The sequence below is a fragment of the Dermacentor silvarum genome, chromosome 6 (assembly GCF_013339745.2).
Source record: "Dermacentor silvarum isolate Dsil-2018 chromosome 6, BIME_Dsil_1.4, whole genome shotgun sequence".
Classification (NCBI taxonomy): domain Eukaryota; kingdom Metazoa; phylum Arthropoda; class Arachnida; order Ixodida; family Ixodidae; genus Dermacentor; species Dermacentor silvarum.
The window spans coordinates 99,025,474-99,050,568 of record NC_051159.1 but is presented as its reverse complement, the minus strand read 5'-3'; the positions used below and the strand labels follow the sequence as shown (position 1 = coordinate 99,050,568).

Here is a 25,095-nt window from a genome sequence, read left to right as displayed (position 1 = left end):
CGTATTTCCACGCTTATCCACGCGTATTTCGTTCACGCGGTATTTTGACAGCACGTATATACACGTACGCGGTCACTTTGCGGCTTTGCACACTGCGACGCAAGTTGTACCGTTATATTTTTTCAACTCCGGCCTACTTGTTTCATTCTTCTCTCGGCCGTTCCTTCATCCCGCCGTCCCATTAATTCCCGCCGCGCCACCAACACACTCGTATATGTATGCACGCGTGACCTCACAATGAGGTCGCGGAGGCTTTTCAAAACTCGTGTGCTCGCATCGTGTCTGTAATGAACGCGCCCCTACATACGTGCATGTATATGTTGGGTATATATACGTGCATGCGATTAGCTATACGCCAAGCCGAGTCTATTTCGTCCTTGCCTGTCCTTCAGCGGGCGCATTTGCCTCCACACGCATATCGCGTGTAGTGCTCGGCGATTGAAACGCGATATAACCGGACCCCGTGGCAGCCAGCGCTCTTTGCGCCATGCATTGCGAGTGATCGCCGATGAACTAAAGGCCTCAATGCATGTCACAGTGCTTCACAAAGGCTCTCGCTTTCATCGTGTGTATATACGCCACAGTGCACCATGGCAGCATGCATCGGTGTCCCCAGCGCTCTCCGGTGGCTCCGATCGAATATCGCGTTTCAGTCGCTGAGCACTGTATATAACTTTGCGATCTGCTTTCTTGTATATAGATATGAATTATCCACCTGCAGTATAAAAAAAAAACATGCACGTGGTCGTGCTCGGCCGGTAGCCGGTTCGATTCAGCTTCGAGGTATTACGCGTATGCCTGAATTTGTAGTAATTAGAACTTCCGTCCGCGGCCCTTGTTATTGTATGCACGCCATGCGCGTCACTTTTCCGCAAGTTTGTCGAGGGTTGCCTAGAAGTCCTACCCATACGTTATCACATGCTCATACTGGAGCTGAGAGTGTATGATCATAATGGCGCTGAATCGTTCTTACATTATGCTGGAATTCAACAACTAAAGTAATTGGATGGCTCTGCATGGGCTTATATACTCTGCTTTAGACGGGCTGGCCGTCGTTAACGCGCCGAGGATAATATAAGGCCGTCTTTGACAAACGTGTATATATATCCACATCTATATAGGAACGTCTGTCAGACTTAATCGCTTTATATATATACCTGCTGGGTTCTGGCAGCATTTCCGTCTTGACAGTATACGCGTGTCACCGTCCGTCAGCCTTAATTTTGACTTCGTACTTAAACCGCAGTCCAACTTCTGCGACTTTCTCGTTTATTCGTTCATCAACACAATTAGCGTGTCTCCGCACACATTCACGCAGTTGGTTGCGTATACATCGGCTTCTGCGCATGCCTGTGCAATGCGATTCGCATGCATATATATATGCATTGGAATATGCACAGTGACCGAGTGTGTTAATACATGCAGTATATCGTATACCCACCCCTACGCATGCGCACTTCCTGTTCCCAACTGTATAGGGGGGGGGGGGGGGGGGGGAGCATCCTTTTATATATACGTTTATAAACACGGCGAAGACTTCGCGCGGCATGGAACCCGCCGACAGTTTGTATAATCATCTATATGATTATACTCTCTCAGTCACATGCACCGTGCAATCCGGGATTTATAGCTGCAGGGGCCAGAACTGTGGATTGTCTGTCCCAAGAATTCGCGCTCGTCTGTCTGCGCGCCCACGCTCACTTATATTATTAAATATGCGCGTGTACGCGTGCAGGCATTCGCGGTCGCCTCGTTGTCTGCCGCTATTACCGTATTTACTCGAATGTATACCTATAGGGTCCGACTCTGGATATGAGGGGGTACCACGCGTAGAAGAGGTGAAGGAAAAAACGAGAAATGAGCGACCAGCCATCAAACAGACGAGTTTGAAAAATGTTTCGAAGAATGGAATCGCAGATTGGACAAATGTATTAAGTGTAAGGGCCCATTCACACTTGCGACTAGGCGAGCTCGCGCGACCTGTTAGTCGCAAACGGTCGCTTTTCTCGAAATGCGACCATTTCGGGCCAGTCGCTCACTGCTCGATTTTTCAGTCGTGCGACCGCACTCGCAGAACAGCTGAACCAATCAGATGCGAAGGAACAGGACGTCCGTATACGCTGACGCTTATTGTATACGCGGTGATGACATTTCAAGCAGACGTGAACGGCATATCGTGAGACATTTCGGTTTAGCGACTCCTCGGTCGCATTTGTAAGTGGGAACATCGTTCGTCTTGAGTAGTTTTCTGGTCGGCAGTCGCAATCGGTCGCGCGACCTCGCCTAGTCACAAGTGTGAATGGGCCCTAATGGAGAGTACCTTGAAGGTGATCAGGTTGTTTTGTAAAAAAAAAAAAAAAAAAAAAAGAATAAATACATAGCTTTTAAAAAAATAATTCCGGTTACTTTTGGGTCATCATCATCAGCATCAGCCTATATGTCCACTGCAGGACGAAGGCCTCTCCCTGCGATCTCAAATTTCCCCTGTCTTCGGCTAGCTGATTCCAACTTGCGCCTGCAAATTTTCTAACTTCTTCACCCCACCTATATATATAGTTTTCTGCTGTCCTCGACTGCGCTTCCCTTCTCTTGTTATCCATTCTGTAACTCTAATGGCCCACCGGTTGTCCATCCTACGCATTACATGGCCTGCCCAGCTCCATTTTTTCATCGAGTAGTGCGAGACTATCGGCTATCCCCGTTTGCTCTCTGATCCACAGCGCTCTTGGGTACCCCCTTGTATATATAAGCTGATACCCGACAAATGGATGCGAATTGTTGGAAAAGATAAAAAGAAAGTATATCCTCCGGGTGTGTGCTGACTCAGGAAAAAAAAAAGTGATCAATACTATTACAGTATTGAGCTTTTTCTTGCGTCAGAGTCATGCATGCGTTCCTTGTCGACATCGCTTGCTTCTTTGTCACTTCGCTGGATACCGCCTTGCGTGGTGGGAATGCACATAGCGAGCGATCGAATCCGTTCACGCTGCAATATAGACGAGATGTCTTCGAATTCGCGACGGCTCAATAAGGTGTAACAGAGGTATAGAGTTGGTTCCGCATTAATCGACGCATATAGAAACTTGAACAGAGGGCGATGATAAAAGCGGCGGCTCGCACCCTGGGTTCCGCCAATCTCTTGATTCTCCAGAGGGTTCGCTCTCAGCGCTGTATGTATACCTCGAAACTATATAGACCAGGTGCTGTATTTACTTGTTTAACGGGGGGTGTATATATAAGAAAGGCGGATCCGTGCACGAGTGTCATGGTGCCTATATTGATGAAACATGTTGGATAATATCCGCACGAATACGGTGTACATGCGCGTATATACGCATGCTTCAGGCAACGAGCGCCGCGATATCCCCGTTGCCTGCTGGTATTACTTTATATACACGGACAAGCGACGGGATACGCGAGTCGGCCGGCGCAGCGCGTCCTGCGCACCCCGCTAATTTATTCACGCCGCCTAATTAAAACGGCAGCGCGACTTTCACCGTTGGTCTCGCAGAAAGCTGCATGGGCGGATGCTGCGCGCGGCACTAGCTATACGCAGACAAGGCGGGGGCTTATGTACACAACATGGCACGCGAAGGAAACGAGCTTGTCAAAACGAGGGGGCCTGCGCTGTATGGCGTGCATGGTGTGCTGCGCACATGCAACGTGCACTTTGATCGCTTCGTCAAAACAGTGCAGCCCTGCAGATCGGGCATATAGCTCATTGGCCAATGAGAGAACGGGTATAGCTCAAATATATTTAATTTACTTTATAATATAGCTATAGAGCTGTTGGAAGTGTGCTTCGTCCAGGTTTGTTGGCGTATATACGTATGCGCCGTCGCAGGCATCATCGGCCATCGCGTGTTCATTATCCTCATGTTTATTTAGCAAAAGTTCGCTGTGACAGGAAACTTCGTTTGTCTACCCGGGATTCCATTACAGGTACGCGAATTGTGAGTCGTGCCGTCGTCTTGTGTCGTTGTCATCAGGCCATCTACCGTTGTGTTGGGTAGCGTAAGGCCTCTCTCTGTCTCTCTCTCTCTCTCTCTTTTTTTTTTTTTAAGTAGATGCTGGCGTTGGCACCTATTGACCCTTTTCGCGGCGATCCCGTGAGCGCTGCCATGTTTGATCACGTGGTGACGCGTCCATTGCTTGCCTCAACTGCCTCCGTTGCCTGCTTGTTTACAATGGAAGTGTATGACGCCGGCGTGGTTTAGAAAACCTCTGTTTTCGGAGATATCGTATAGACGGTGACTAGGTGGACGACACGAAGCTTTGATCACAGCTTCAGAGAACATGCAAAAGCGCTTTCGGAGCTGATTAAGCTATGTCTAAACGGCGCAAGCAGAGTATATGGTGCTTGTTCTAAAAGCAGTGCTAAATATGTATTACAAGCTATCCAAGCTTTCCGATTATGAATTCAGTCAGGATTAGTGTGTTTTAATTGCTCTTTGTTCTTTATTCGTCAAATATTTTGAAGCAGTGGCTTGTCAGTTTCTGACTCAGTGAAGTTCCTCGGTGCGGCCACTATCTGATTTTCTGCCTAATCGCTCGCGGGTGTGCTCAGTTCCGATAGATTTGTTCTTGCTGCACACAAGGCTTGAAACGTAGCTGTTTTGTACATTGTAATACCTTGTAGCAAATATATATTACAGCTAGTAACTCGTTTACTCTTGTGGACCGTCACGAAACATTCAGCTTCGACCATTCGTGCAATCCGTCATTTATTGTGCGTATACAGTGCACATATATTCAAGTGTGCGCCAATTAACTTATTCTTGATACGTCGGCGATAGAGTGGGTGTAAGTTTTCCTGCCATTTGGGACAGATGTGTATAGATAACGTGCGCGAAACTTACTATGACTGGAAGCGGCACTACTCCCTTTGTCATTGTTTAACGAGTACGTGGTACTCACTCTTGCCGACGTTCTGGGGATGAAGCCCTTTCTTTGAAGGTTAACGATACAAGGCTGGGGGATGAGCAAATTTCTGTATCCTCGAGGAAAGCCCTACATCACGAAGTGCCCGTAACACGTTCGGACAGCAGCAGCGGTCCGCGAACTAGGCCACACAGATTCATTCTATTCCTTAACATGTCAGTCACTATTTTTGCAGCCAACTACTGCACACGTCTTCAATCCACATAATTCAATCTAGCATGATTAGAGCACAGTGCGTTAGCGAAAACTCAGTTGCATTTCCGACAGCTGATCGCACAGAAGCAAGGTATGTAGAAGCGGTAATGGTTTCGTATTCGTGCGCGGTCGCTGAGGAGAGGTATGGCGCGCCGCCGTGAGCGCCATCATGTTTCTCTAAAACAAACTGCTCCGCGAAAAGGGTCAATATATATGGGGAACCATGCGCTTGCTAGGAGGCGCTGCATGCAGCAGTTTGAGTGTGCAACTAAATTATGCCGCCGCCATCCGATAGAGAGGCCATGAAAATTGCATGTCCTATTACATAATCGTTAGCAAACGCGCGGCTGTATCCACGTTTTCTTTAGCCCGCTGCGTCCATGCAGACAAGATGTGTGGTGAATTCGCTGACGCGAAGTCGGCTGCGCATGTGCTACTGAAAACTGCTCCGTCCGCTCGCTAGGCTGCGCCGGTGTTTGCAGGCGATGTTTCGGCGCTGGTTGCCCTTATAGGCGACTCCGGCTGCTGCTCTGACATGGTAAAATTGTGCACAAGACGGTGCATATGTTGCAAGCAAAAATTTGGAAAATTAAATGCAGTGACAGCATTGCCACACACACACGCACGCACACACACACACACACACACACACACACACACACACACACACACACACACACACACACACACACACACACACCACACACACACACACACACACACACACACACACACACACACACACACACACACACACACACACACGCACACACACACACGCACGCACACGCACACACACGCACACACACGCACACACACGCACACACACACACACAGAGAGAGAGAGAGAGAGAGAGATGTGAAATGTGTTTTGGGCAACTGAAAATGAGGTCCTTCATGAGTGCCACGTTGCAAAGACATCACTTGCCAGCATGGACGCAAAAGAGCTACGAAAACAATGAAACAAGAATAAGTGTTTCCAGGAGAAAGGTACATTGATAAGATTTAGTAAGGTTTGTAGATGTACTCCTGATTCCCTAGGAAATTATATACCGATGCTCCTCGATTGACTGATCCTGTACATTTTTGTTATAATGCTGGTGGTTCATACATGGCTATATTCGGAGTGGATCGACAGCATTCCGAATACTATCCACTGTTACACATTTTGGCTTGCACGAAGAATTCTGTAAGGCAAAAACGTAACGGTGAACTGAAGAAACCAGCGCGAGCACTCGTAGAAAGATAGCAAATGAGGCAAGCGTGTGAAATGAGGAGACGGCGCGTAAAATATAGCGTGGCTCGCGAAGACGCTGCTGCACCAGAAACACCCGCATGTAGTATGTATACTCTCTGATGAGCGTTGCGTATACAGCCGCTGCTTCCGCAAGCTTCGCATACGTTCCATAACACTGCACCGTATTTCTTTGCGACATGCGGGCAGGGAAGCCATATACGTTCTTTCTTTTTGACGCAGGCTATATAATATACGTGTACATACTGTAGCAGCTGCGTAACTTAACCATGTTCTACGTGGGTGTATATATATCCACCCATGTAGTGGGGTCATTGTCCTACTGAAGGTCTGAAAACTATATAGATGCACACGACGCAGAATGGCTCTGGCGTAGCCGGTTTTTTTTTTTTTTTTTTTTTTTTTTTTTTTTTTTTTTTTTTTTTATAGCGCGATGTCTAGATTCGCAGCAGCTGCTGCGGCTCTTCTGTCGTCGCGTTGACGCAGTTCGCCGCGTTCTCGTCGGCACCGTTACGTCAAACCTCGGTTACGTGGCCTCAAATGTATTCGCACTTCCCGTATGCGGCGTGCCCTGACTGAAGTCGGTTTTTCTTTCCTTTTATTTTTTTCCTGGCTGACGTAGATCGACCTGCGTAAAACAGGCGTTCGGGTGAAGCGTGCGGGCTCGCGCCCACCCGCGTTCATTGTGCTCCAACAGTGAACGTTTACGAACTAACACGTATATATATACATATACACACACACGCCATACGCACCTGCAGGGTTGGACCGTGAAGCCCTCAGTGGGAGGTATGCGCGCACCCTGTTTTGATGGAGCAAGCGTAAGACAAAGGCAACGTGCCAATTGACAAAGCGTCAAAATGACAACATTAAAAAAAATGTGGTTGATCCCTCTTATATAGGAATCGGTATAGAACACGAAAGTGAAACGTGTCTTCACAGAAGTAGTGTAATGTTTATTGCACATTGATATATAATGTCTATTGGTGTTTTGTGGCTAAAGCGCCCTTAGGCGTTGATGCACCCACGCTGACGCCTGGTGGCACGTCTCCTCCATCACGACTACCAACGTCGATGACCATGAGCAACCGTCGTGCATATGGAAGCTGCACTACGCTGCACACGCTAGCACAACGCGAAAGACGAAGCTTGTTAACTGTAGCCGGGACAGACGGAGAGAAATTGTGAAAGGAGCGTACCACGAGAGCCGCGCGCTCATTGTGATTGACAGCAACTCAGTGATTGCCAGATCTTGGGCCTCTGTGCGCTCCTGTGCTATTGTCTTGGTGCCCGCCTTCTTTCGACGCGCTGTATATAGATGCGCTGCGCGCGTCGCCAACAGCAGTGCCTGCGCAAGGCACGTCGCGAAGTCCTCTGCGCCGATCGCAATTGCTGCTCTTGTCGTCGGTGCAGAAGAGAAGCACGCACGGCGACGGCTTCCCGCCAGTTCCGGCATTGTCGTTCCGCTCCGGCTCTTTCGCGGGTGACCGAGCAGGGTTTGGGAACGCTGTCGACGGGCACGTGTGCGGCAGCGCCGAGTGCAACGGCGTAATTACGGAACGTGGAGGAAGGGCAGGCGATTGCGGGGAAGAGCCTGGGGCCGTATTCTGAAACGTTCCACTTCGGCGATATTTCGCCTAGGCGAAAGTCGCGTTCAATAAGTCAACCGGCTGTTCACCCGTGACGTCAGCATGCAATACTAACACGTGCTCTCGAACGCTTCGCAAAACACACGAGAGGGCGCACCGTGCGAGTGCAGAGCGGCTCGGGTGTGTTGTTTTCGAATGTATCGGCCGCAGTACGACACAGGCGTGTTCGTTTATTTAATACATGTCAGGAGTGCGCACTGACACCGTGACGTCAAAATGACGTACACCGGAACTACTAGGTGGCGCGACTTCTTTTCCGGTTTTGCTCAACCAGCCAATCAGCGCGCGCCTGAAAACAAAAAACTAAATGTCGCCCAAATGGAACGTTTCAGAATACGGTCCCTGTATAGTACACGTGTCGCCTGTTTTCGGAAGAGACGGCCGTTCATGTCAGGACTGCGGAGATAGCCAATTAGTCTAATTTCGGTGTGAGCGCGCGCGTGACTGGCGTGGGTGTGTGCGTACGTGCGTGCGTCCGAACGCACGTGTGTAATATCACGTCGTGGTTTACTTCACACTGTAGTAAAACAACTGCTATATTAAACGTGTTGCTCTGTTCCAACTAACTTATTATAAAGGTTTTTCTTTTTCGACACAGGTCCGCGTGCGGAAGTTTCCTTCGCGCTACGCTGCGCACGGTTCCCCGCATCCGCCGAAGCAAATCGGCACCCCCTGTGCTTCTCTCAAGTTGCGACCGCTGCGGCTTAAAGCGTGGTCCGATGCCTTTGACTACGCGAGCGCGATGATCGTTTGACCGGGGAGCTAGTACTCTCCAGGAATGCGCGGCTGACGACGACATTGGTGGCGTGACGCTCGATTATTCGCGCGCGCAAATAATAATAATAATAATTTATGCATAATAATGATAACATATATCAACGATATCTCATCTGTTGTTGAACAACCGGTGAGACTGAAGCTTTTCGCAGATGACTAATTTATTCTACCGTAACCAATGATCAGGATCAACTCAGAATTAGTCGTTATTTAGAAAATTTCAGTCAATGGTGTAATTTATGGGGCATGAAAATTAACTACTCGAAATCAACATACACACATATGACTAAAAAAGTAAACGTTCTGCCTTTTAACTATTACATCGATGGTAATTTGTAAGTTCGTGCTAACCAGTTTAAATATTTGGGTGTTACAGTCACGCATAATCTGACATGGCATACGCACATAGAAAATGTGTGCTCGAAAGCGAACCGGAAACTAGGTTTCTTAAGGCAAAAACTAGATCAACCTTCGCGAGATCTAAAGCTGATAGCTTACAAAACTTTTGTTAGATCCTTTACTTCAAAATATGCCTTAGTCATCTGGAGCCCTCATCAGAACGCATTGACTACAAGGTTAGAAAACGTTCAACGTCGTGCTGCGCGCTTTATGTGCGCAAAGTACCGCAGATTAGATTCTGTCACAAAGATGTTGCAGTCCTGTGAACTGGAAACACTAGAAGCACGACGGCAAAAGAATCGGCTCAAAGTGTTTTCCAGGATACTACATGGACACTTGAATATCAACAAAGATGAGTACGTGCAACTCCCAGGGAAACGAAGCAGTCGTGTCAATCACCAATATGTTTTGCGACCATACTTTGCTCACAGTGATGTGTTCCGCTATTCTTTTTTCCCTGCCGTGATTGAACTTAGGAATGCGTTACCAAGCTTTGTGGCAAATGCCAGTGATGTTTGTGAAATTGAAAAATCGTTAAACACGTATTTCTGTGATTTCGCTTCTGCTTGATTTACCTGTATATATGGTTTGTCTGTATTTGAAACCCTCCCTGTAAGAACCCTCAGCAGAGGGTTGAGAGTATGATTAAAAAATAAATAAATAAATAAATAAATAAATAAATAAATAAATAAATAATATTAATAATAATAAATACGCGCCAGTTTCTTCCCCATGGATGAAAGAATAAAGCTTTTCCTGAATGTTACTTGCCGAACACGCATGCACGTTATGACTTTCATAATAGTTTCTTAAGATAAAGCGTCCTGCGGCGTTTCTTGACGTGTACGCGGCAAGTTGCGACCGCAAAAGAAAAATGTGCCTCGAGGGAGATTGCGGTCTTCGCCAGGAGGCCCATATGCCTGTAGTGTGCCTGTATAGTGTTCCTACGGAGCCATGTGTGATACGGCAGCCATATACCGATGTGGCGTTGAGCAGCATCGACTCTCGCCACGAGAAAGGTGAGGGCGGCACACGCACGCACACGTCCATGTGCGAACCCGTGAAAGCGGCACGTGTGCTGGCCCGAGCGGTCGGAAGCGGGACGGGTGCATTTCAGGACGCGCTGCCTGCGTGCGTGTGTATGTTTCCTCCTGCGGTCTGCTGTGTGTGCACCTTGGAGTGCCAAGATGGGGCGGAGGGGGGGCCATCGAAGGGAATGGGTGGCGGGGGGGGGGGGGGGAGGGGGGCGTTCGCGAGTGTGGCCCTCACCCTCTCCTTTCCCTCCGGGGCAACGGGGGAGATGGGCCGCGGGCGATAAATAAGACGGTAGTTCACTGAACCCGCTTGTCGCGCGCTGCCGCTGCGGCATACCTTTCGTGCACGCCCCTGCCGCTTCCTTTCTGGCTCGGAGGAATCATCGCGACCCCCAGCGCACCCCCCCCCCCCCCCCCCCCCTTTCCTTATCCCGCCACCCGCGACTGCTTGCTGCCGCCGGCTTCTTGCGTCTTTCAGACCGCGCGCGCACGCCAGGGTCGGTGCGGAATGCGAGTGGAGGTGCGAGGGGTCCCTTTATGGCCGGCGCGTTCATCCTTCGGCGTTGCGCCCTTTCCTCCTCCTTGGAAGCAGGAAAGGGGAGAGAGGGAGAGGTCAGAACGCTGCATTGCGTAAGGAGCGTAACGGGAGTGTCACCCCCTGCGGGGGTCGCGTTTATGGCCAGGTCCCGGCACGGGCTGCCGTCTGCCCGCAGGCTACAGAACGATGTGGGTGCGCGTCCTCGCCCTCTCTTTCCTCCGCCATGTTATCGTCTTATTCCTCTCTCTATTAGGATTCGGCTTGTATTCATAGTGTGGGGCGCGTAGCGGAAAGAAGCCAGTTTGATTAGATATTTGCCGACATGCTGGTCGTTTCTCCCCCTTGCGGGTCGCGCGTGTCCTTCGAGAACGCGTTTTCATTGTGCACTCTGTCTGTGGGCAGAGATAGCGCGACCGAAAGGACAATCTTGACGTTCACGCTGCAACGGGCGCGTCTGCGAGTCGCCCTGCCGAAGTGTCTCGTTCGAAACGCGAATTTTCGGGATTGGTGTCGTTCGTGCGTCTTGCGGCTGTTTAAGCACCGAACGAGTTTGCGTCATTGAACGGCGCGAAAAAGCACACCAATAGAGAAGACGGCTCTGATTGCGTATAGTAGAGTATAGGCGAAAATTTCTATCATCCAGACGAATGAGACAGAGAAAACGTAGAGTTTTCAGGAAATTTGTCAGTTCTGGAAAATACAAGGAAAAAAAAAAAAAAAGAAGCTGGCAGATCCCACGCCCTGTAGGATGTTATCCGAAGCAGAGTGTGGGGAGCCTACCAAGAGAACGAAACGACCATGAGAGAACCAAGACGTAGGCGGCTCTTTCATAACCTACATGACACGCATCACATGACATTCATGTCATGAGTCCTGAGGAGTCCCTTTAGCTACACCTAAAAGACCTGGAGTGGCGCCTGAACCGGCAAAAAGAAAAAAGGAAAAAATATCACCGAGACCTAGTGGGGCTATACAAGTCAAGGTGCAACCAAATTAGGAAGGCCCACTAAGCTTCCAACAAAGTCACGTACTCCCTCACCAGAACAGGAATTAGCCTCCCTGGTGCAGTATTCGGCCACTACCTCCCTCGTGACTCCTACAATTTACCCATGGCCCTCAGTCCCCAGCGGCTGCGGAGCACCTGATCAAGGCGGCGGTCAGACCTGCGACGTGGCAGAGGGGGCTAAGCATATTTGGGTCCGGACAGGCCGCCACTGGAAACTGAACCTGGCAATTCGTTCAACACTCGCACCCTATTGAGTGAGGCTAGTTTAGCAGAGCTACCATTAGAGTTACAGAATGGATACCAAGAGAAGGGAAGCGCAGTCGAGGACGGCAGAAAACTAGGTGGAGTGAAGTTAGGAAATTTGCAGCGCAAATTGGAATCAGCTAGCGCAAGACAGGGTTAATTGGAGATCACAGGGAGAGGCCTTCGTCCTGCAGTGGACATGAATATAGGCTGATGATGATGATGATGATGATATCTTAAGGTGATAGCCTTAGTAATGCTCAAGACTATGACTCACCCGCCGTGGTTGCTCAGTGGCTATGGTGTTGGGCTGCTGAGCACGAGGTCGCGGGATCGAATCCCGGCCACGGCGGCCGCATTTCGATGGGGGCGAAATGCGAAAACACCCGTCTGCTTAGATTTAGGTGCACGTTAAAGAACCCCAGGTGGTCAAAATTTCCGGAGTCCCCCACTACGGCGTGCCTCATAATCAGATCGTGGTTTTGGCACGTCATCATCATCATCATCATCAGCCTATATTTTATGTCCACTGCAGGACGAAGGCCTGGTAAAACCCCATAATTTTTTTTTTTTTTGTGACTATGACTTCTACCATCATCCTTTAGTGTTTCCTTCACTTAGTGCCAACGTCCGAACCTGTTCCAGTGGTTATTGAGTGTTAATCGTTTTCACTGAGTCATTCTCATTTTTGCTGAGTCGTGGTCTTGACTATAACTTCTACTACAATCCTTTAGTGTTTCCTTCAGTTAGTACCCACGTCAGAACCCATTCCATTGTAGCGACAGCGTTGCGGTGAAACGAACTGCTGCGGACGGTTACGCAAGGTGAATCGATGACGCAAGCAAACTACTGCACGTGGCGGCGCCAGGTGCACTGATGACGTTCCGGTCATTATAAGCTGTTATCGCACTTTAGCGCCTTATCCATTCGCGTCGAACCATTATAGATCGTTATCAACCCTACGCCGGCGGCGGCGGCGTATGGCGCGGCCGCGCTGGCCCTATTTTGAAAGCGATCTGCATGCGATGAAAAGCGAGCACCGAAAGCTGATGGCTTCGTGTGCGCTGTGTTCTTGCCGCTTAGTTAGCGTTGAAGCGAGACCCGCGGGCCTCTATCTTGAAAGCGATCTGCGATGCCGGCAGAGTGCGGCGAATACTGATAACTTCATGTGTGCTGTGTTCTCGCCGCTTAGTTCGCGTTGAAGCGAGAGGCAGCGCGAAGGTGAATTCGCTCGCCGCTGCGCTCGGGCTCTATCTTGAAAGCGACCGCCTTACGTGACGGACGGAAGGATGGTTTGTGTTCCTCGTTGGGTAAGCATAGAAATGCTTACGCATTTAAAGGACTGTTCGCTTTAAAGATCACGACGCAATCGGCACCAGGCGCACGAACGTCATTCGGCGTCGGGCGTCGGAGCGCGTGCTCTTCTCCCTTCTTCGGGAGAGGAGTGCAGCCGCGAAGAGTCGGGTTTCGTTGGCGGTGCAGGCTTCTTCCTTTGTCTGCGGCGCGCTCTCCTTGGAGCAACGCAGCGGCGTCCTTGGCGCGCGGTTTCGGACCACTTGGGGAAAAAAAAAAGAAAGAAAATCGGAGCTGCCGCGCTCACCGGATCGCGGCGGTGGTGTCGCCTGTCAAGAGGAGACCGCCGCAGCCGCCGACGTGCCCTTCGGCGCGTTCTCCAGGCGCGGGAATAACATGCATCGCCGCCGCCGCTGATGTATAGGAAGAACGCGCGCTGCCGTTTCCTCTAGCGTGTTTTTTGTCCCTGGCATGACAGGGCGCGCAGGCGTAAGCTACGTCCACACTAGCGAGGAAAATGCCGCGAGCGGCAAAGTTTATGAAAAGTGATAGGAAAGCGAACGACGACCCCCCCCCCCCCCCCCCCGGCCTTGGTTTTATTTCTTTCCTTCTTTTTTTTTATTTCTTTTGGCAGCCGCAAAAGAAAAGTCGCAGTTTCGGCCAAAAGGCGACGCATGGATTGCGATAGCAAATTAGTAGACAGATATACGAATGAACTATCTATAGTAGTTTTATCAGCCGTATAAACTTGTAAACTTTCGCTCACTTACTAAATTAGCAACCGCATGGTGTCTCGCGCGCACAAGCAAACATGAAACAGATCTCACTCGATGACCGCGCACACTCACTGTCAAAACGGTGTAGTGAGAAAGCGCGACAGCAGCAGCGAGCGAATTGACCTTCGTGCTGCCTCTCGCTTCAACGCGAACTAAGCGGCGAACGGCTCACTGCCCCTCCCCCCGGTGCCTTGATCGCGACGAAAGACGGCGTGCTTCGTCCCCGCTCTCTTCCCTCGCGCACGCGAGATTAAGCCACCATCGTCGACTCACTCTTGCACGCTTCCACTCGCACATAGAGCATACGGCGGACTTGGACTTTATACGGAACATCACGGCGATGCCGTCGGCCAAAGTGCGCCTGGAGTGTCCATATAATTGCTATCGCAATAAAACGAGTCACTTAGATAATCACGTGACCCGCAGCATGGTGGATTTAGTTTGGAAAGTGTTATTTACAGTAGGCAACGTTCAACACGCCCTCGAGTGAGCCTAGCTTAGCAAAGATGTTTGAGGAATTATCAGGCATTGCCTGAGGTATTATTGGTCTTATATAGTGAGGTTAGAATAACGGGTGAGGCTTATACATTGCTGACTAATGGCCACATCCTCTGCTACAGAGGTCTTCCAGATCAGAATACGGGGTAGGATTTCTAATCCATAAGGACATAGCGGCAACATTGATGAATTCTACAGCATTAATGAGAGGGCCGGTAGCAAAGCAATTGAACGAGGCTGTGGCGCGTAATCCGTGACCCATGCAGACATGCATGAACACGAGGAGCGCGAACTGTTTGGGCATTCATCAAAGAGGGCACGCGATATCCCACCAATTGCAGCCAGTGTTTTTAAAGCTCCCTAATTTCGTGTGTTTTAGCATACCGGTATACCGTATTCGCCATCTGTCGCGGCTTTGCGAATACCATATATAGTATACAATAAGGCTGTTTTCTGCGCTCCATGTATATGAATGTCAGACTGTGAGGAATGCGATATATAATTCCTGAATTTGTATCTTTTCAAGTGCACTTGCAATAGACTGCCTGTCTTTTGGATAGCAAATTACTGAATAGCTGGAAGGTTTCACTTCGCCCATCATCCTTCATTCGTTATCCCAACGTTGTTGAGAAGCCGGCGACATGATGCACTTGTTGCCACCATTTCCAAACCAGGATCAGTAAGTCAATTGCATCAAGCAAGCCGTGACATTGCGCGAACAACCGGCATTGGTCGTGAGACAAATTCATAACGAAAATACATGAGGCGATGATTGTAGTGAAAGTGCCTGTTCGGGTTTATGGGGAGCTGCAGCCTTCCCCGTGTTTTCGCAAGACATGTGGGGGAAGTAAAGAAGAGAACAAGGTATTGCGATAACAATTATATGGACACTCCATTCGGATTTCTGCCGTCGCCGTGAGGTTCCGTATAAAGTCCAAGGGCGATAAAATCGTCGCCGCGCGCCGTATGCTGCATGTGCGAGTGAAAGCGCGCGTCCCTCGCGCGCTTTCACGGAGAGAGAACGCGACTTCTTCCGTCGCGCGAAAGGCCGTGGGGGGATGGGAGGGAGGGAGAGGAGGCGACGTTTAGCTGCGGCGCCGAATGCGTATCTTGCGACCGGGCGCAAGGAGATCTGGCGACTCAATCTTCCACGCGAAAGGAGGAAAGCGGGAAGGCAGCGCAGGAGGGAGGGGGTACGGCTTCTACTCTGCCAGCAACTGCGTACTTGTACTTTGCGCAGCTCCGGGCTGTCGCGCGCACCGTATCTTGAAAGCGATCACGACACGGCTCTTTGTATGCGCTGTACGTGTGCTTTCGCCGCTCAGTTTCCATTGAAGCGATAAACCGCACGAACCTTCGCTCGCTGCTATGGTGTTGGGCTGCTGAGCACGAGGTCGCGGGATCGAATCCCGGCCACGGCGGCAGCATTTCGATGGGGGCGAAATGCAAAAACACCCGTGTACTTAGATTTAGGTGCACGTTAAAGAACCCCAGGTGGTCCAAATTTCCGGAGTCCCCCACTACGGCGTGCCTCATAATCAGAACTGGTTTTGGCACGTAAAACCCCATAATTTCATTTTTTTTCTTCGCTCGCTGCTGTGCCGCGCTTGCTCTCGCCGCCAGCGTTTTGACAGTGGTTGTGTGCAGTCATCGAGGGTGATCTATTCATGTTTGCTTGTGCACGCTGACACCAGGCTTATTAATTGAGTTAGTAAGCGAATGTGTCCAAGTTTATGCAGCCGATAAAACTATACCATCTTTACTCCGTATAGCTCTCTACATAATTTACTATCGCAATTGATGCTTCGCCTTTCGGTCGAAACTGCGACTTTTTTGTCTTCTTCATCCCGCGCGTGTACCGTGAGGTTGCGTGCCCATCCTATATACGCAGTCACACCAGGGAGTCGAAAGAGGAGGAACTCCGCCCGCTTTCCTTTTCGGCCGGTCGGCCAAGCACCATCTCTCGGGGCGCTCTTCCATCAAGCCTTTCACGGTGCGCATATCAATAAGCGTAGTGGACGGCTCCGTCGGCCGCGGCCCAACGACCGCAAAAGGCGCTTGGCACTTTCTCTCCACAAAAAAAAAAAGAAAAAAAAAACAATCGCTCAACCGTTCATTTCTTACTATTATTATTTTATTTGTAAACATATACAGGAAAGAGAAAGCGAGGAGCAAGGCTGGCAACTGCCACCAGAAGGGGCACAACGCCTGCCTACTCTTCAGAAAGGACGAGACAAACATAGAAAGATAGGAAGGAGGGGAGGAAAGAGGAAAGAAAGAGCGAGATGACTCTTATAGTGCGCAACGTATAACGCACGCACACACGCGCGCAGTGGTATATATACAGGGTGTCCCAGCTATAACGCAGCACGATTTAAAAAAAGAGGGACGGCGTTATACGCTAAGCAAACCTAGTGCGTATTGTTTCCAGTGCAGTGGACTAGCCGCCAGTAATTTTTTCGTTACTGAGATTTAATTAGCTAATTGTAATTAATTACCGAACTCGAGAAGTACTGCCCTAATTACCAAAGTGTCAATGAGAAGATTGTCGAGCAACATGAAAAACTACCGATACAGCGTTTTGTTGCTCAGTACGTGCTAATGCACGCAGAATTGCCGCGGGACTGGCCGCTCGAGGCTCTTTGCGTGTATTCGCAGGCTTCTTTCACGCTCGGAAAAAACACTTTTATGTAGCACGTACTGAGCAACAGAAAGCTGTATCGCTAATTTTTCATGTTGTTCTACAATTTTCTCATTGACACTTTGATAATTAGGGCAGTACTTCTCGAGTTAGATAATTAATTCAATTACCTAATTAGATCTCAGTAACGAAAAAATTACTGGCGGCTACTTCACTGTACTGGAAACAATACGCACTAGGTTTGCTTCGCGTAACGCCGTTTCTCTTTTTTTTTAAATCGTGCTGCATGATAGCTGGGACACCCTGTATACTATATATATTGTATCTGCTCAGCTCCGCATTAGAATACCAACTCTGGGCCGTCCAGCGAGCCGAGGAAGCCGCCCGAGTCCAAGGGCTCGCGGCCGAAGCCTAGGCCGGGGCTGAGGCCCGCCCCGAATTAACTTCTCTCAAAAAGTTGTTCAGTCAATCAATCAATCAATCAATCAATCAATCAATCGGGGCGGCGACAGATGTCGATATACTTCCTTTTCACGCAAACATATTTTGCATCCTCACGCCACTAGTGATCCAGCAGTCTCTCTTACATCTTTGAAGGACCCTGCTAAGAAATTTTGAGGGTCAAGGGGGGGGGGGGGGGGGGGTACTGGTTGTGCCATTCCCTGGCTGCACCACTGCTCCTTTCGTTTATCATCATCATCAGCCTATATTTATGTCCACTGCAGGACGAAGGCCTCTCCCTGCGTTCCCCAGTTGTCTTGCAATAGCTGATTCCAATTTCTACCGGCAACTTTCCCAATTTCATCACCCCACCTATAGTTTTCCGCCGTCCTCGACTGCGCTTCCCCTTCTCTTGGCACCCATTCTGTAACTCTAATAGTCCATTGGCATTACATGTCTGCCCAGCTCCATTTCTTTCTCTTAATGTCAATTAATATATCTGTTGTGCCCACTATGATCCGCACCGCTCTCTTCCTGTCTCTCAGCGTTACGGCTAACATTTTTCGTTCCATGCTCTTTGTGCTGTCCTTAACTTGGTCTCGAGCTTCTTTGTTAACCTCCAAGTTTCTGAGCTATACCTTAGCACCGGTAGAATGCAATGATTGCACACTTTTCAACGACAGTGGCTCCTTTGGTTGTTTGTTCTTAAATCCTAAATAAACTTCCTGGATTTATGTGCCTCTGCGAGCACAGTAATGCACGCGCCATTATCGGCCCCCTCTCACTTAAATGGAGAGGCCCGTTTAGCCGTGTCGAGTCCTTGCTTTCTCAAGCGGCGAATCAGAAACTCTGCTTTTAGCACCTACCCGGAAGCGGGTGGGCGGAGGGACGTGACGTTGGGAAGGTGTGTCGTGCGAAAGATGCTGCTGCGCAGTGTTGCTTTGCGCCGGCGTGCTTCACGTGGAAGAGCGCAGATGTACCAGGTGGGAGGTAAGGAAGATGAGGCCGTGCTGGGCCAGCAGGAAAAGGAAGTTGGGCGTACTTCTATATAGACGCACTGGTGTTGCGGCCGTTCTCTCAGCACTGTCGAGTAGTAAGTGGTTCGTATGGAAAGGGAAAGGTTGGCGCTATCTTCTGCAGCCCTTGAGGGAGCACGGCTCAGCGCGCTGCCTGCATCCCTGCCGCGCGCTCGCAGCCTCTGCATTCGACGTCCTCAATTTCGCCTGTCTTTGCATGGTGACAGATCGCCGAAAGACGCAAGAGAAGGGAGGGGGGGTCTTGCCAACCCTTCCTGCCCCGCTCTCCGGGCGGATGCAATGGAGGCAGTGTAGCGCTGCCGCGTCCTAATCAAGCCGCCCGGCCGTCGGAGGGAGAGGAGGGAGTCAGTGCGGCGCCGCATGCTCGGGACGGACGACCGCCGGACTCGGATACAAAGTTTCTTCTTCTCGCTGGGGATTAGGCTGCTGCGCGGCGTTCGCAGGAAATCGATGGCTTAGCGTCGAGCTGATTGAGCAGATCGCGAGAGCCTCCCACTACGCGTCAGCGATTCGGTGCAGCGCCTGCCGAAGGCATTGTGGTGGTACGCCCCGCGTCTCGCCCAATCACGCGAGCTGCCACCACCACAGCAAGCCCCGTTTTCCTTCGCTGTTTCGACTTTCCTGCTCTTTCGCCAGCCTCGAGAGTCTGTGAAGTCGAAGGGAGAGAGAGAGAGCGTTTTGACAGCTGGCGTTATAAGGCCTTCCGCGAGTTTCTTTTCTTTTTTTGTGACTGCGTTTTTTGTTGCGCCGAGTTGTGGGGCGGCACGGCACGCTTGGCCACGCACTCTGCTCGCCTGGGCAGCGCTGCGCTGTGTTGACGGCGTTGCACGCAATTTCTGGGACGGGGCACGCAGCCAGCGTGCGCCTGCTGCCAAGCTGTGTGCTGCTTCAGGCGCCTGTCGCCTAACTCTGGCGTCTCCCTTCGTTATCTGCGATGTAGAACAGGTCAGGAAGCTTGAGTTTACGTTTTGCTCGGCGGTTTTTTTTTTTTTTTTTTTTTTTTTTCCCAATGTCCCGCGTGATACCTGCTCCTTTTCATCCGCGTCTGCGGTTGCAAATCGCCGATTCACGCATCGCATTGCGAAAGAGATTTTGGCGGTTTACTTTGTCGTCAAATCGTGCCACCTTGTCACGGTTTCCTCGTTTTGTTGCTGATCTACATTCGAACCCGTTTATGACGAACCGAACGATTGACGGGTATTCGTTCGGTGTATCTAATTTTTGTATAGTCTAAGCTGTGTGCAGCGAGTTCTGCTTCAATCGCTAATTATTTGCTTATCCGTCGTGTAAAAGGCAAAACTGACAGAAAAAGGCACCACTGACCCTTCTAAACAGGCACAGTATTTACTGCAGGAAGCTGGAGCGTCTGCCGCGGCAAACTGTTCGGTGCTTCGAAGTCCCCGAGAGCATTTGTAAAAGCTGGCTTCGCTGCAACGAAGTTCCTTGTGCGGAGAAGCCCGCTTTGTTTCGACCCGCTTCGTTTTACATGCGACAGCCTGCACATTGGAAGCATATATATATGTGTGTGCGCGCGTAACCGATAATGTTACCATAGCAACGGTATACTGTTGTTACCGTGGTAACGCATATCAGTGGGGATCTGATGTCGATTTGACGCAGGGCACGAGCCCGAGCCGACTTCTCCGTCACTACATCGGTTTTCTGCAGTCGCTGTAGGCATCGACTGCCTCTCGATTCAGCTTACCGTCCGACTGCCGCCGATGGAGCTTTTGTGATACGATTGCGTTGTTCACTGTAGCTATACCTCGCTATACTGAAATTCGCAATGACGCGACAGTGAAGTGGATGGTGTACAGCTGGCGTGTGCGAACTATAGAAGCGTGATGATGGGAATGTGCGTCACTGCGTCGCTTCTGTGCGTCATGGCGTCGACCATTCATTTCTCGAGCGCCACAGCGGGTGCTCCTTGTATTCATCCGCTACAGTAGCACGTTAGCGAACCCAAGCGAACAAGAGTATGACAGAATTGATGTCAATGAACTCCGTGCGCTCTAATTTTCTTATTCTTTTTTCACTCTTGAAGAAGAAAAAAAATTGGCGCAGCTTACACTGGAGGCGCAATGCTAAAGAGACGGCGTAGCTGATAGTCCTGACTTTTAGGCTAGGCTAAGTGCTACCAAGTCATCCCCAGCATTTTCCGGAATTTATTTATTATTAATCGATTATCGATTAACTATTGATTGGCTACGTATTTGGGCTAGGCTAAGCACTTCTAAGTCATCCCCAGCATTTACCGCAATTTATTGATTGATTATTGATTAGCTATTGATCGGCTATCGATTGGCTATCGATGACTGACTAAGCTTAAGTAGTCCCAACCATGCTCAGCTAGACTTATCCAGGCTCAGCTTCGCTAGTTCACAGGTGTATGTGCCATTGCGCTTGGACCCTTTCTGCACAACTGCCAGGATCGGCCCACATTTTTTGTGGACGACTAATGGACCAACTGCCGGCATGAACAGCTCTGCTGTTAAAAGAAGAACCAACTCCTTAAGAAGGCACCACATCCTTGTTGGTAGTTTTCTTTCCTTTGTTAGTATTTAGCCTTCTCAATTTTCCCTGTCCTCAGTCAGCCCCTTCCCCAGACGGCAAACTACGGCATCCGGTATGGACGGATCGCTTGGCTTTTACGACCATTCCGGCGGCCGTAGAATCGGTTCGGGCGTCGCAGTTGACGGACACACAGATGTCACAGGCGGGGCAGAGGCATCGTCGTGAGACAATCGTGCGGCGAACGCAATCACCAGGCGCCGTCTGTTTTATATAGCGCGCAGAACGCGGCCCCCGGCGAATCAGATTGGCTTTCTCCCGAGGCCGCCACGCTGATGTCGAGGATTTAGCACCGGCTCCGAGATCGCCCGGATTCGAGCTTGGACGCGGGTGTCCTTTGTCGAAAATTTTTATGTACGACGCAGGGCGACGTGGCGCCCATTGCGTTGGGGTAACAAAGTACCATCTGGAGCCGTCGCGGGCTGCCGCATGCACTTTCGGCTCCCGTGGTTTTTAAATTTTATTTTCTTGTGTCCGGAATGTGCGCTAGATTCACGAGTTTTTCGAAAATATGTCCCACCTACAAATGTTGCGAAAACTTTTATTAAATGAGGTAAACATAGAAAGTGCATCGCTGCATAATCATTATGGATACCGCTGTATCCATAATTATTATGCAGTGATGCACTTTCCATTTTTACCTCGAGGTAAAAAACCACATTGAAGTCCTTATAGTCATTTGCGTCAGTGAAGGCAGTCGAAATGCATATGACGACGAAGATATTTTTGGCCTGCACTCAAGCTAATCCATGATTCACCTAATTGCTGAACCAGTGTTTGGACAAAAACCGCGGAGGGAGCATGAAAGCAGTGAAGGTTGTGCAAGACAGCTCATAGGGAGCTAGCCAGAGATATCGTGTGGCTGTTTTTGTCTGCACTGGTCTTTACCCTAATGTGAGTCACCAGCCGTACCCAGTAGCCAGCATTATATCATCCTGATGGTATTTTGTTGTCATTGTGCCTAGAAAAATTCTGATTGTAATATTCGATGTACATTTTTTTTTTCTCAACACAGATTCTTTATTCCTTTCGTAAAGGCTAGCCAAATAGCTCAGCAATCTAAGCAATATACCTGTCCGTCGGTGGGGGCTGTTTCATTAGTGACATCCAAGTCTATTTTCTCAACCTACCTTGGTGGTTTAGTAGCTACAGCATTCAGTCACTGAACACAAATGAGGTAGTGGGCTTGATACTGGGCACTGGTATGGAATGCACAAACACCGGTGGTCAATACTGCGGGAGTGCATTAGTGAAATCGAGGGGGTCGAAATTAATCTGGAGCTCCTCACTACATCTCTCATAGCCCTGTGTCCCTTTTAAAAAGTTAAAGCTCATAAATAGAGGTTGCTTCTCTGAAGGCACATTTTAAGTTTTTGTTATGGCCAGTTTCTCGGAAACGTGGCTTTAGCTGTGGCTTTTTATTGGTAAAAATGCTATGGATAAAGAACTCTGAGTAGCTTCAGTTCTGAAAAAAAAAAAAGACAGCCTACAGTACATCTCCATTGGTAGCTTGTCTGGCATTGATTTTGACTTGAAGAATGGAGACGTCGTCCTTTGCATATTTCCCACTGACTGTACACCTTCTCGATTGTGCACCTTCTCGCTTCTCATTTACATCACAACAATTACTTGTGTATGCATCACGCACAATTTCTGCATTTGTTTTTACACACCACACTTTTGTCATATCTGTACCAGGTTTGGCGACCTCAGAAACCTGGGGCTGTATTATAGTGTAATCATCCTTTTTATTTGTATATTCTTTCTGAACATCCTTTACCTTTGGCTTGCACAATGCCAATAATGCCGAGATCAGCCACTCGGCGCAATGAATATGGCCCCAGAACTTTGTTTCAAGAAAATGATATTTTAAGCAAATTTTTCATGATGGTGTGATTTTTCACACAGTAATCTAGAGTGGAAAACGTATTTTCGTGTGTGTGCCCATTTCGTGCACTAACTTTCTTTTTCAGTTTCCTTGTTTCCCCACTGTGCTCACTGCCTTTCTCTCTCTCTCCTTTTCCTGCAGAGGGCCAGTGCATTCAGAGGGGCATCAACTTCACTCGCCTGTCTGGTGCAAAACTGGTAGCGGTGAAGGGTGAGCCCCTCCTGCTGGACTGCTCTGTGTCGGTGCTGCCGGAGCTGGCTCCGTACAACATCACCTGGAATCACAATGTGAGTTCACTCTACGACGATGGTTGCATGTGCAGAAATATTTCCAAAGCATGTTAGGTTTAGGTAAGAAACTTCAATTTTGAAGCTTGAATTAGTAAGGAAAGAAACATAAAAGAAAGATAAGGTTACACATGAAGAAAAAAAAAAAATTCAGTGGCCCGTCCACTCCCTGAAACATGCGGCCCCGGTGTTTATCACTGGGTTAATCCCGAGGGTTCATTAAAGTATTTCTCAATTATGAGGTTACACACACACATTCGGCTGCGACGGAGAGAACGACTGTCACTGACAGGTATGCCCGCAGTCCGCCGTTGTCGCTTGCGTTCGATGTCTCGAGCTTGCTCGGTGGCGTGGTTAGTAGCATCGACCCGCCATTGCCGCTTGCGATTTTTCAAAATTCAATTGCTTCAGAATTAACTCTGTCCGTTACGTAAGACTGCATGCATGGCTCATACCCCCTTAAGCAATGGCTCATACCCCCGTAATCGCGGCCTCCCCATTACGACGACAGAAGAGAAGTGAAATTCTACGCTGGAATGAGTAGCGGCACCGCAGCCAGCTGTGGAAGTAGACGACGATGAACGCAGGAGCAGTGGCACGAACGCAACCCGAGGGGTGCCAACGAGCCAGCTGCGGAAGAAGACGATTTCGTCTAGCCATATACGATTTCGCCTATACATATAAAGCTTCGCTTTAAAATGAAGTCCCAATGTTAAAAAGCCAGGAAGATCATTGAGCAATTGATTAGTGAGCAAGTGCTAGTAGAGGATGCTCTGGTTGAGATTAAGAAGTGGAGTTCAACATGTCAGATAACACATCAGAGGGAGAACTAGTGGTTTATTAGAGCAACAGAATGGGTGCCAATGGAATCCTTGCAATCAAGGGACAGCAGAGGTTTAGGTGAAGTGAGGAGATAAGATTATCAGGCATGGAATGTAGCTGGCTGACACAGCATAAGGGTAAAAGAAGGTAGGTGGCAGAAGCCTTCAGCTGCAGTCAAAGTGATGAGGATTACATGTTTAAACTGTGTGAGCACACAGATTTGTGCTTGTACTACACGCAAACATGGGAAATAAAAAATCATTCTGTGATCTGCATGCACTGGTATACAACCTTGTAGGACTTCAAGGTTGCCATGTGCATTCTCGTGCACTTGTGGCGCTATATAGGTTATGCGAAATTCTGCCAGTGCACTTAGCCACACATCTAATTTCACACAGACAAGATGGCGGACGTCGCCCTAGAAGTGGAAATACAGCTTGAGCACACAATCTGGTACCGCTGTCGTTACCGTAATCTCTTCCTTACTACATACTCGCTCTTTGCGAGGATACCCTCGGCTCAATGGTTCCCTCAGTGGGTAGTCGGCCATCTTGTGTAAGGCAACCTAATAGTATGGAAAAGCCTACTTCTTGTATTTCACATATCCTTTATAATGCTCGTGGTTAAGCACAGTGTGTGTCTTGGGTTCTGTGATATGGTATGACAGGGCACTTTGAGCTCAGCACTACGTTTCGTTTACCTTGGCATGCATAGCGCACCTAGCATGCCAAGTGTTGCCAGAATTTTTGAAGCTGATGCACAAGGAGTGATGAGAGAGAGAGCGAGAAGTCATAAGGGAGAGGC

At 49.3% G+C, this 25,095-nt stretch overlaps 1 protein-coding gene across 3 annotated transcripts in view; it reads left to right on the top strand.

Annotated features, from left to right (window-relative positions):
- Positions 1–25,095, top strand: part of LOC119455757 (protogenin-like) — a 261,095-nt gene that overhangs the window by 183,397 nt on the left and 52,603 nt on the right. For all 3 annotated transcript variants that reach the window (XM_049669238.1, XM_037717212.2, XM_049669239.1), the window contains one exon: positions 23,324–23,469. In XM_049669238.1, the coding sequence (XP_049525195.1) occupies positions 23,324–23,469 (146 nt within the window). The remainder of the gene's footprint in view (positions 1–23,323; positions 23,470–25,095) is intronic.